Raw genomic sequence first — 13,993 nt, 5'->3', positions numbered from 1 at the left:
TGCTCTTATTGCTACTACTGCAAATACTACTATTACAACTGCTCTGTCAAACAAATGTACTTATACACTCCAGATAAATGCTGCATAAATACTACTGCAAGTACTGCTACTGCTACTGCTACTACTGCAAATACTACTACTGCAATTACTACTAGATACAGTACAGTACAGATGTACTTATACACTCCAGATAAATGCCACATAAGTATTGCTCCTACTACTGCTGCTACTGCTACAACTGCAGATACTACTACTACTGCTCTTACTGCTACTACTGCAATTAATACTACTACTACAGCTTTGTCAAACAAATGTACTTATACGCTCCAGGTAAATGCTAAATAAATGCTACTGCTACTACTACTACTACTACTACTACTACTGCTACAACTGCAAATACTACTACTACTGCTACAACTGCAAATACTACTACTACTGCTACAACTGCAAATACTACTACTACTACTACTACTACAACTACAATTGTAAGTAATACTACAACTGCAAATACTACTACTACTGCTCTAACTGCTACTACTGCAATTAATACTACTACTACAGCTTTGTCAAACAAATGTACTTATACGCTCCAGATAAATGCTACATGAATACTACTACTTCTGCTACTACTGCTACTACTACTACTGCTACAATTGTAAGTAATACTACAACTGCAAGCACTACTACTACTAAAATTGCAAACATTACTACTGCTACTGGTACTGCTACTACCACTGCTGCTACTACTACTACTGCAACCAGTACTACTAGAACTACTGCTACTACAACTGCTGCTGTTACTACTATTTACAACTACTACTGCAGTTACCACTACGACTCCTATTACTACTGTAACTACTACTACGACTACTACTACTAATACTGCAACCAGTACTACCACTACTATTCCTGCTACTACCGCAAATACTGCTACTATTTACAACTACTACGACTACTACTAGTACTAGTACTACTAATACTACAATTGCAACTAGTACAAAAACTACAATTACACAGTGAGTATTGCTCTGGGTTCAGCAGTACTATTGAGCTTCTGTTTTGTTGAGCGACTGCTTTAGTCTCACTAACCACTTTGTCCACATGGATTTTATGCTCAACGTTTAATTATGGTTCTGATGCAACGTTAATATATTTATACAAGTTTCATCATGCGTCTGAGAGGAAGAGACTATTACACAGAGAAAATATTAAAGCAAACAACTCTTAAAGTGCCCATTTTACACTGTTTTCTGATCTGTTATAATGTTGTTTCCTCATCACAAGCACAAACAAACCCAGAGTTGTGTTTTGTTTTGTTGTTTGTTTGTTAAAGTAACATTTGACTGGAATATTTTGAAGTCCTAAAAGTTTTTGTGTGTTTGCGGGAGCCTGACAGTAGTATCCCGAAAGAGGAAGTGATGATTGTTGTTGTATAAATAGTATAGGCCTACTGTATGTGTTAGGCTTCCCACAATGCACTGCTCTGCCCCATCCAGAGATATGAATGAAGAGGCTCTGTAAAAATAGACTCAGCTGCTTCACACTCGAGGTTAGACAAAACACTGTCTGCAGGAACATGGGACTGAACCAGGACTGAACCAGGACTAAACTGGGACTAAACCGGGACTGAATCAGGACCAAACCAGGACTGAGCCAGGATTAAAATAGGACTCAGCCACACTGGGACTGAACCAGGAATAAACCACACCAGAACTGAACCACATCAGGACTAAACCAGTGCCAACCCGGGACTGAACCAGAACTGAACCAGGACTAAACCAGGACTAAACCACACAACAACTGGACCAGGACTGGACCAGGACTGAACCAGGACCAAACCAGAACTAAACCACACCAGGACAGAACAGGAATAAAATAGGACTAAACCACACCAGAACTGAACCAGGACTAAACAAGAACTAAAGCAAAACTGAACCAGGAGTGAACTAGGACTAAACCGGAACTAAACAAGGACTAAATCACAACAGGACTGGACTGGGACTGAACCAGGACTAAACAAGGGTGAAATCAGGACTGAACCAGAAATAAACCAGAAATAAACCATAAATAAACCAGGACTAAACTGAGCCAAATCAAGATTAAACTGACCTGGGACTGAACCAGGCTGAACCTGGACTGTACCTGGACTGTACCTGGACTGTACCTGGACTGTACCTGGACTGAACTGGACTGAACCTGGACTAAACCTGGACTGAACCAGGATTAAACTGAACTGGGACTGAACCAGGATTTAAATCAGGACTTAAATCAGGTCTCCTTCAGCAATGAACAACATCTACCCCCGGGGTTGTAGTCCAGTCTCTGCTTTTTCAGCGACTATTGTTGTTGTTTCAATGGGCAAGACACAGGCGGCTGTATTTATTGGGGTCACTCAGTTAAACAAAACAAAGCATTAACATATCTATTATGTATATGTCTCTTCTCCATAATACCCAGGCCTGGTTTAGTCCCTGGACCAGACCAGAGGAAGTAGACTCATTCCATGTTTAACTGAAGGGGATGTCCAGCTGTCTTTATTCCTGTCACTGTAGACGGCTCTCATCTGTGTGGAATACAGAGGAGGGACGATGTCGTTGATGTCATGATGTTAACCTCTGACCTCTGACCTTTGGGAGGGGCAGTATCTCAGAGGGAGGGACCACACAGTTCAAAGGGTCAAATGTTGTCCATGTCCATCACACAGTTTGGACTGATGCAGTGTGGTCTGGTACTATGTGGGAGCATAGAGGACAAAGTTAAGGAATAAACCAGGACTACGCCAACTCTAAACCAAGACCAAACCAGGCTCTAAATATCTCAAGCCACGGCGGAATAAACCAGGATAAATTCAGAAATAAAACATGCACGCCTTAAACTTTGTGTAGGCCTGTATACGAGCGTATCTGTTATCCACCAGTCTGGTTTCTTGAACTATATTCTGCTATAGGTATTTTTAAAGTTCTCACTTTTATAGTAGCCTATCCAAAACAAGGACTGGACTCATGAGTCAGGACTGAACTAAACCTGGACTGAGCAAGACTCAGCATAGACCAAGACGAGACCAAGACTGAACCAGGACTAAATCCCTGAAACAGGTGGGCCTTGCCTTTCTCCCACTCACATTAATAGCAGAACTATGAAGTCTAATATAAATAGAGGAAAAATCGATGGCTGAGTGCGTTGCCATGGAAACGCGCGGAGGAGACAGGCTCCGCCCACAGACACCGGCAGCAGCGGCAGCGGAGCCCCGCCACTGAGCGCACTCCCCGGGCTTCAGCTTAGCCGTCCGTGCGCTGCTGCCTGTGCCCGGAGCCACCACCACCGTGCCCCTCCCCCGGACCACCGGACCACCACACCGGGCCACCACACCGGGCCACCACACCGGGCCACCACACCGGACCACCACACCGGACCACCACACCGGGCCGAGTGCGCGCGCGGGTTGACCTGCTTTACTGTGTTCACTGCTGTGGAGCCGGGAGACCCGCTGTCTCCCCGCACCGACGCCTTCGTTCATGACCGGATTTGTGCTTTGCTGCGCGATGTATATGGACAGAAGCAGCCTGACCAGGGGTGAGTGAGTGCACGCGCGGACTGCACCACGCACACGCGCGTACACGTTAACATACATTTTCTGTGGACCTAATGCATCTGCATCCCATTTGTCCAAACTGTGCATAAACCTTCCATCTCCTGGATTTTGTCTCGCTGAGCTACCCCCCATGTTATTTTAAAGGGCAAACCACCTGGCACGCGCACTGTCACGCGCACGCGCCTCCAAACACAGTAACGTGCGGATCCTAATATCCGCTTATAGCATCCACATCTGCAGCTCCAGCTCGCTCCAATCTAACCTTGACGTGTCATGCCGCTGTCATGAGATTAAACGTGTGTATGTGACACGGAGCTGAGCACAGACACTACCATTTTCCACTACATGCACGCGCACTTCTGCACCGCCGCTTCACGCGCACACGCACGCGCTTTGACACATATTTGCACACAGAGGCAACGCGTGCTGCGGAGATGCATCCCCAATTTTAACTTGTAATATCACTGCACTCACGGATTTTTCCCTGTTGTTAGAAAATGCCACGGGTTAAATACGCATCCTGCGCACGTGCACTCGCATAATCCTGCATTTAACCCACTTCTATTCAGACACATTAAGTCAAACATCACTACAGCGTAGCTCTGCGTAGAGCATATTCATGAAGGCTGCCCATGCCTGCGCTAGATCCACTGATTTCAATATAGACTATTTTGGCTGAAACATCTGCCCCTTTCTATGATTTATCTATTATTACATTACATTACATTACATTACAGGCTATAGCTTCAGTTTGAAACCCACTGACATGTTGAACAGACTAGAGCAGTCCTGGATATCTTGTATGTGATTTTCCTGTGTGTGCCGAAGCAAATTCACCTTCATGCTTATTATAGGTAATGCTATATGGCCATTTACTGAACACTGAACAGCTCACAGCTTTGACTGTGTGAAAATATTATTCTTTGAGAAACTTGATGCACTTAATTAGACACCATTTTGTCAAACAGTGCCATAGGAGCCCTGTCATTTTGGAACACGGGGTGCCGAGAAGGTAATGGAAAGAGAAGATTTGGGTATGGATTAGTCTGTACTGTTGCTGACTTCGAAAATGTGTCAGATATATTGATTTATGTTAAATACACACCCAAACCCAGCAGCATAATATGAGAATGACAGACCGTGAACGCCCCCCTCCTCCATGAGAACAGCAGTAGGCGTGTGTTTGAAAATTGTCAGAATCTATGAATCTATCGATCAGTGATATTTAAAGGTGCATTGTGTTACTTTTCTGGTACAAGGTCTGTCAAATGCTTGTCTCCATGGAGATGTTACTGCTTTTTCTGGAATGTTTCACAGTATTAAACCTTTCTATCTTCATGGAATCCAAACCAGACCAAGTTACAGGTCAGATCAATGGAGAGGCAACCCGCTCACAGTCAGAATGCCTGTTTTCTAGGTATTTTTGAGCTTTAAAACCACCTGTAATTTAATAAATGTATTAAGGTAGAGCTGTTTAATGTCATATTGTGGAACATTCAAGCCAGATCCATAGAAACAAGGTGTATCTGGGTATAATTTTGGTGTTTGTAGTGTTCTAAAAAGCAACATTTGGGAAGATGAAGAGTGAGGGTTGGGCTCTGTGTGTATTTGGAGATTTGGAAACGTTGATTTGACGTGTGCTGGGTTTTTAAAGATTATACCTATTTTGCATTTTTTATCTCTGCAGTCTCTCTCTTGTCACTCCTTCATAGGATTAAAGGGCTCATATTACACTATTTTCTCATCTGTTATAATGTTATTTCCTGATCACAAACAGACCTGGAGTTGTGTTTTGTTTCTTTCACACATTACACCTTGCATATTTAGGCTGAGTACTTTTTTTTTCTCCGTACACCTTCACTTGAATCATCTGGATATGTTCAGCCCTGGAATTACCAATCTCTGCTGAACTAAACTTAAAATGTAGCTGTTGACTTGAAAACTACCACTTCATGACATGATGTTTGTGTTTTTGGAGATGTAGACAGAATAATAATCCAGAATTACTCAAACAAGCGTGATTGAAACAAAACACAACTCCAGGTATGTTTTTGAGGAGGTAACAACATTATAACATGACTTAAAACTCACAAACGTGTAGTAAAATAAAAATGTGAACCACAGTTTGGGTTGGAGATGTTGAAGTGTATTAGAAGTGTATTGATAGGGGCTATAATTACAAATGTCACACGAGGTAAGTGTTTGAAAGAAAATGGCAGCTCCTCCATCATGTCAACAGCAGGGCAGCAGCAATCTTTTTCAAAACTATCTGCATTTCTTTTTATATCGAAGTTAGAAGTCTTTATATAGACTTAATTATATGTGGGAATCCTGCTCTCTTCTTGGGTAATCTGAGTATGTGGGTCTGAGCAAGAAATCAGGACTGCTGCTGTATCTTTTTAAGTTCATGGTAGAAACAAAAGAAAACGGGGAGAACATGCAAACAGTCCTGGAATGAAACTCAAGGACAGCAGATCTTAAAATTGAATCTTGTGAGCTTTAAGCCATGTTAAAATGCTTTTACATGATCAAAAACAAGCCTGGAGTTGGATTGTGTTTTGTTTTAGTCACACATGTTTGAGTAATCCTTCATTATTAGCCTGTCTGCATCTCCAAAACTCAAAATGCTTTGCTTCTTTGCACCTTGTAATGTCATCTAGTGGTAGTTTTCAAGTTAACCATTACCGTTTACTTTTAGTTCAGTAGAGATTTGCAGTTCCAGAGCTGAAATCATCCAAATGATTCTAGCAAATGTGTGTTGAGTTTATTACCACATGACCTCACAACAGTGTTTATATTTGAGAGAAGAACTCAGCCTAAATATGCAGAGTTTGTGTGTTAAACATGTGTGAATGAAACAAAACACAACTCCAGGTCTGTTTGTGTTGAGGAAACAACATTATAGATCAGAAAATAGCGTAATTTGAGCTCTTTACGGTGATACTAGCATTGAAACGGAATAGGCAGAATACATTATATGAGGATTAACTTTTCGATGGTGTTACTTGAAGCTGGCAGTTTTCTAATTATGGCATATGGTTTGGTTTCTCTTTAGTTCTACGGTTTGTCTAATTTACCATCTACTTTCCATACAGTTTTGCTTGCCTGTGTCATTTGTTTAGAATGATGTAGTTCAAACACACACCCTGAAGACCTGAAACTGTTTTGGTGAAGTTTTGAGAACCAGGTAATCCTCTTATTTGTCATCAGTTATCCCTGCAGTCGACACATCCGTTTCGAAATGCAGTGGACATTTGTCGAAATAACATATTGATACCCATTAGTAGGCCTATTACTATTTATTGCTATTTATGTGGTGTGAAAATAAGAACAACTGAGTAGAGCTCTAACTAAATTCAGTTTTAAGGTGCACTGCATAACATTTCTGGTGGAGGGTCTTGTCTAGAAAGTTCCACATTAAACTTGCCCATCACGATTTAGACATTACAGTTCAGATCTGTGGAGAGTCGCCCCTATTCACAGAAGGAATTATTGTATTTCAGCAACCGAAACACCCGTAATGAGTAAATACTAGCTAAATATGTTTAAAATCATACATAAAGTGGAACATTTCAGGCAAAGCAATAACATCTTCATGGAGAAAAGCAGTTGGCTGACCCTCCACTAAATGTTGCACAGTGCACCTTTTAGATTTAGACTTAGACTTAGACCAGACCTGGGCATTGTACAGCTCCTGGGCCACATACGGCTCTTTGGTTGACTCTGACCATTATAATTTTACCTCATGCATGGACTAAAGCTGCATTGTTTTTATTTTAGACGTGTTTTTAATGACATTTTTGTAAGGCAACCTCACTTTTTCACTGCTTAGTCATAACATAAACTCTTACCAGTCTTACCAGCTCGTCAAAACAATGCTATTTACATCTTTATTTAAAATTAAAGAAATACAAGTAACATTATTCAGAGTTGAATTAAGCTTTTTCGCCCGGTTCTCCACAATATTTTCTGTTTCTCATGTGGTCCCATGGAAAAAATAATTGCCCACCACTGACTTAAGACAAACTTTCTTGATCCACAAGGGAAATTATTTGGGCACAGTAGCTCACGCATCACAATATAATATAATAACAAAGAGTAAATAAAAAATATAAATGGGAATAATACATTCTAAATAAGCAGCAAAAAAGATAGCAAGAGACAGATATGAATGTATATGTACAAGTCAATATAAAATGGAGAGATAAGTAATGATAATTTAAGTTCATTATGTGTACAGTTTAAGATCAAGTTTTTTTTTTTTGTTTTTTTTTATTTATTCCAACTTTTCACATGACCTAGACCTCGCTGAGTGCCAGTTTAACCAAGATTTATAGGCCTCTACTGTATTTTGAGCTTCCAATATCAATGAATCCTACTTAACTAGAGCCAGAACTGGATTTAATTACAAGACCCCCATTTTGACTCCATCCTCACGCGCAGATTGCATACAACCTTTTCCACGCTACCCCCCCACACGCACGCGCTTTAACGCCAACCTACCGACACGTGCCATAAAGCTCGTTCCTCCCCATTAGTTTCTTTTGTAGCTCTACCGCTTTTTATAATCCCCCCATCGCGCATCTGACTCGCACGGTCGGATGTGGAGACAGTTGGTGCGGACAGAGTGCACGGGGACGGAGGGGGGGGGGTGCGTGCTCGTAAACGCGGTGGGGGCTGGGAATGGGATTCACCGTGTTGCGCGCGCTCCCGACCATACTCTCTCTCTCTCTTCACTCTCTCTGGCGCGCGCACACACTGACCGACATCTCGCCGCAGTGAATGTGGGCTACAGCGGCTGGCAACATCTGCGCGCCCTTCAGCTACTTTTACGCACGAATAAAACGCACCAAAACAATAACATTCCCACATAAAAACGCACGTCTTTAAGCAAAACTGACCACGCTTTCGGTGTAACGCGAAAATAAGCGTTATCTGCCAAACTGAAAGAATTATGACCTATATTCGTCGCGCTCACGTGAGTAAATCGATCGACACATTGGCAGCGGGGTTGTCGGATCGAAGCGGACACGTTCAAGCGGTGAACTGAAACTGAAGCCGTGTTGTGTTGTGTTGTGTTGTATTGTCTTGTCGTTAGATGCAGAAGAGAAGAGAAAGGGAATTGTAAAAAGGTCGAATGTGCAGACGCGGACACACCCCCCTCATTCACGTGAACGCGCACAGAGCAGCAGCAGCACCAGAGGGTTTTTTGGAGATGGGTGCTTGCAAAAACTACAGGCTTCTACACAGATATGATTAAATCTCATTTTCACCTTGCTTCTCTCTATATTTGTGTTTTTTATCAAATGTATGACTGTTGCACATTTTAAAATCCATACTGTTTATTTTAGATTTTCTCCTCACCTGCTTGTCTCTGTGTGTCATCCATTTTAAGGAACAGCTTGAGTTTGTGCTGTATAAGCAGTTTTCCCCCGAAAGCTTAATTAGTTTTGACTGGGAACGAAATAAAATAATTGATTTTGTGTTAATAAATGTAAGAAAACCTTTCACAGACTGGCAAACAAAATGATGAATTGTTGCTTCATTGATTGACTATTACATTAGGATCTTAATTAAAGGTGCACTGTGCAACTTTTCTGGTGGATATGATTGCTTTGTCTAGATCACAGGTGTCAAACATACGGCCCGGGGGCCAGATCCGGCCCTCCAAGACCTTTAATCTGGTCCTCTGCTGATTTTCTACTAAAATATTTTAATTCTATTTTTTATTAAAATATTGTTAATTTTCTGTGGTGCTTATCATATCGGCGTCTCCAGCGTCTCTGTACGTGGCCCCTCCCACCAGAACAGCACAAATGAAGACTTGTCTCTTTCCAAACGCTCTTAAAGGACGATCGTTTTGACTGTTGACCGTGACACCCTCATCAGAAAAATGTCCAACATGAGAAAAGTGCAGCCGAGTGCAGGATTTTCCAAGAAAAATTTACTTATTCCTATTTATACAAGTTAATGTAAAACAAGTTCATGTTAAAACATTGTGTTGAAATTGTATTTTTCTTAAAGTTTCAGGCTGTTCATAATATTATAATATTTTGTAAAAGAAAGAGTTCATCAATTAAAAAAGATAATAGATTTGTGTTTCTATGCACAAATATTTAAACTTATTGTAATTTTTGGGGTTTATATGTCATGAGTTTTCTGATCCGGCCCCTTTGGGATCAAAGTCAGTTGGATATGGCCCCCGGACCAAAATGAGTTTGACACCCTTGGTCTAGATTAAAATGTTCTAACCAGGCTGGCGCCACCTAGTGCCTCTGCTCAGTTTCATTTCTCTCCAGCGACTAGGTCAGAGATCAGAATACACTAGACAGTTTGTAAGAACCCTGAAAGATATAGACCGTGCACTGGCCAATCAGGGAAGAGCTGAACCAACCCGAGTTACGATAGTAAACTGCATAAGGTTTTCTCCTTTGGACTTCCACAGGTTCATCTCGCAGAAACAATAATGATTGTGGCAGACATGTTCACTCTCTGCTCTGTTTGCTGTTGTGCCGGCAATTACCTGGGCACCACTGAAAGTTACATGCGTCATGACCAAATAGCAGTGATTGGTTAAATTAAAAAAGAAGTACCTGCCTACTGTCAAGCAAACGAATCCTAATACTGCGAGGTCAGACTGACGGCTGATGAATCAGGCTAAGAATGTTCCACAGTACAGATCAAACTTATCTGTCACGAGGTTAAAGCACTACGCTACATTACAGTTCAGATCTGTGGAGACACGTCCCTATTCACAAAAGGAATTGTGTTTTTAACAATTAAAACATTCGTAATGAATAAATGCTAGATGGATATGTTTAAAATGTTTAAAGGAGGGGTCTCCAACTTTTTCCGCCAGTGAGCTACTTTTACAAAATGATAATGCCAAAGAGCGGCTCATTTTAGAGGTCGCAAGAAATTGATTTAAGAAAGAGGGCAAGCTTTAGATGGTGTACAGTTAGGCCGCTTTCAGACTGCAGGGCTTAATGCTCAATTTGGATTTTTGGTGAAATCCAATTTTTTTGTGAGGTTGTTCACATTTCCAATTAAATGTGACTTGTATGTGATCTCCAGTGTGAACTTTAAACACCCCAAAAGTGTCCCGCATGTGCATATGAGGACACAACAACGTCACACACGGCAAGCGAGTTCAGTGTGTTTACCCAAGTCGCCTAAACATGGACGCTAAAATTGTGCAACTGGAGAATGTAAAGTTGCCAGAACATGTACAACTTATTTGTTTTAAGGAGGAGATTGAGAAGGAGAAAAACAAGTCGCTGAGTGGAGGGATTGCTATGTGCTTCACTACTTCACTGACATGGAGTTCATTTACAATTTTTGTATGATGAGAAGAGCCTTCAGAGCCTGAAAATTCTCTTGTGTTGTCTTCTGTTTGTCTCTTGTCGTTGATGACCTATACGTGGGATGAATGTGACCTGGCCGTTCAGACTGAAGTCGTATTTGTCAAAAGATAGGATATGTATCGGTTTTAGGAGCACATATCCAAGTGGCCTGGGTCACATTTGAAAAAAAAATCAGATCTGTGTTGTTCAGACTGTCATTAAAAGATCAGATACAGGTCGCATAGGGGTGACAAAATTGGATTTGGGTCACTTCAGGCTGCAGTCTGAATGTAGATGCCTATAAAAAATAAACCATTATCCATTTATTAGTGCACAGAATTAGGCGCCAGTGGTATCAGTCAATTAGCCTGATTCATCAGCCGGTTTCACTTCGTAGAAACTGTCTGACCTCGCAGCATTAGGATTCGCTCACTCAATGGTAGGCGGGTATTTTTTTCATTTAACCAATCGCTGCTATTTGGTCGTGACATATGTAATGCACTTTTCCCAAATCCCGTAGGAAGAAGGGCAATAACGTCTTTCCCCTTGATAAAATTCACCAAACATTCTCTTTGTTCCAGCTTTAAATCCTCGATCTCGGGAATTGTTGCCAACACAGAATGTATGGCTCTTCGCTAATTGGCTGGTGCCTGAACTCACACTTCTGGGGTTTTTGCGATCCATGTAGTGTATTCCGATTCCTGACCTAGTTGCTGGAGAGAAATGAAGTTGAGTGGAGGCAGTAGATGGCACCAGCCTGGCTATAGTCAATATGTATAATTCAGAAATCCATTGGCGAGCTACTTGGAAGGGAAGGAGAGCTGGTTTAAAATCATACCATGGAACATTCCGGGCAAAGCAATAACATCTTCGTGGAGACAAGCATATAGCGGACCCTCTACCAGAGAAGTTACGCTGTGCAACTTCAATTCTGAATCGTAAGCAGCATTTTTCTGTGTATTTTTTCATAAAATTTGAATCTCTTCCCCCACCCTCAATCTCATATTCTGACTCCAAAAAGTATCACATTACTACAAATTACACAAACAGTTTTCTGGCCGACCACATAAGAACTGCCACTGCGTACTTCATGCCGTTAATTCTATGTTTTTGTAGTTTTTTTATTTTACATGCTGAAAAACGATCTTATAAATACTGTGAATGAAAACGCACCAACATTGTATGGCTCAGCGTTGTTTATGTTGGACAGTAGCTCCTCTCCTCTCTGTGACAGGCAGGATTTTCCCCTCATATTTTACCCATAATCCTCTTTTCTCAGATGCGAGACAGGGCTCCGTTTCAGATCTGCGTGTTTTCGAGGATCTGGATTTACTTCGAGGACACTTTAAATATTCATGCGTTTGGGCTGTCTGACTTACAGAATCCTGCTGTTTTATGGGTCATGGTAGAAATACTCCAAATCTGTCAATTATCACTCTAGGAAAAGTGTTGAATTGCCTTTATGTTTATTTTAACTCTGACATTTGTTACATTTTGAACAGTATTTGGTTTAAAAAGTCAAATGTTAATACTATAGTGATGATAGCTGAATCAGTACCTTGTAATCTGCACAATATCTACACATTATTTATCTGTATTCTGCAAATGTATTTAATTTTTAGATCAGTTCAAACTGCAGACGAGTGAATTTTGACTTTTATTAAGACGTTATTTGCCATAATGAAACACTTATGTTGTTTGTTAGTATCTGTAATAAGACACAGATTTTTTTATTATTCCTCAACAGCTCAAATCTTATCATATTACTACTACTGCTACTAGAAAGACAGAACTACTACTATTGCTGCTACTACTGGTACTACTACTACTACTACTACTACTACTAGGCTTCTACTACTACTTACTACTACTACTACTACTACTACTACTAGGCTTCTACTACTACTACTACTACTACTACTACTACTACTACTACTAGGCTTCTACTACTACTACTACTACTACTAGGCTTCTACTACTACTACTACTACTACTACTAGGCTTCTTACTACTACTACTACTACTACTACTAGGCTTCTACTACTACTACTACTACTACTACTAGGCTTATACTACTACTACTACTACTACTACTACTACTAGGCTTCTACTACTACTACTACTACTACTACTACTACTACTAGGCTTCTACTACTACTACTACTACTACTACTACTACTACTACTACTACTACTACTACTACTACTACTACTACTACTACTACTACTACTACTACTACTACTAGGCTACTACTACTACTACTACTACTACTACTACTACTAGGCTACTACTACTACTACTACTACTACTACTACTACTACTACTACTACTACTACTACTAGGCTTCTACTACTACTACTACTACTACTACTACTACTAGGCTTCTACTACTACTACTACTACTACTACTACTACTACTACTAGGCTTCTACTACTACTACTACTACTACTACTACTAGGCTTCTACTACTACTACTACTACTACTACTACTACTACTAGGCTTCTACTACTACTACTACTACTACTACTACTACTACTACTACTACTACTACTACTACTACTACTACTACTACTACTACTAGGCTTGGCTACTACTACTACTACTACTACTACTACTACTACTACTACTACTACTACTACTACTACTACTACTACTACTACTACTACTACTACTACTAGGCTACTACTACTACTACTACTACTACTACTACTAGGCTTGTACTACTACTACTACTACTACTACTACTAGGCTTACTACTACTACTACTACTACTACTACTAGGCTTGTACTACTACTACTACTACTACTACTACTACTAGGCTTGTACTACTACTACTACTACTACTAGGCTTATACTACTACTACTACTACTACTAGGCTTATACTACTACTACTAGTACTACTAGGCTTATACTACTAAAAAAGACAGAACTACCACCACTACTGCAGAAACACTACTAGACTATTATCAAAAAAAAAGAAAGAAAATATTGTTCAAGTTTCATTTATTAAACCTTGTCCATGTCGTTATGTGTAGAGCCTTAACCTTTTAACTG

At 40.6% G+C, this 13,993-nt stretch overlaps 1 protein-coding gene across 1 annotated transcript in view; it reads left to right on the top strand.

Annotated features, from left to right (window-relative positions):
- Positions 1-3,492: 3,492 nt before the first annotated feature.
- fgd1 (FYVE, RhoGEF and PH domain containing 1) overlaps positions 3,493-13,993 on the top strand; it is a 45,766-nt gene continuing 35,265 nt past the window's right edge. The window contains 1 exon segment of the mRNA XM_055166435.1: positions 3,493-3,573. Within this exon segment, the coding sequence (XP_055022410.1) occupies positions 3,516-3,573 (58 nt within the window). The 5' untranslated portion in view covers positions 3,493-3,515.

Source organism: Boleophthalmus pectinirostris, unplaced genomic scaffold (assembly GCF_026225935.1).
Source record: "Boleophthalmus pectinirostris isolate CB_2022bp ecotype Guang Dong unplaced genomic scaffold, ASM2622593v1 HiC_scaffold_8, whole genome shotgun sequence".
Lineage (NCBI taxonomy): Eukaryota > Metazoa > Chordata > Actinopteri > Gobiiformes > Gobiidae > Boleophthalmus > Boleophthalmus pectinirostris.
This window is presented reverse-complemented; position numbering and strand designations above follow the sequence as displayed.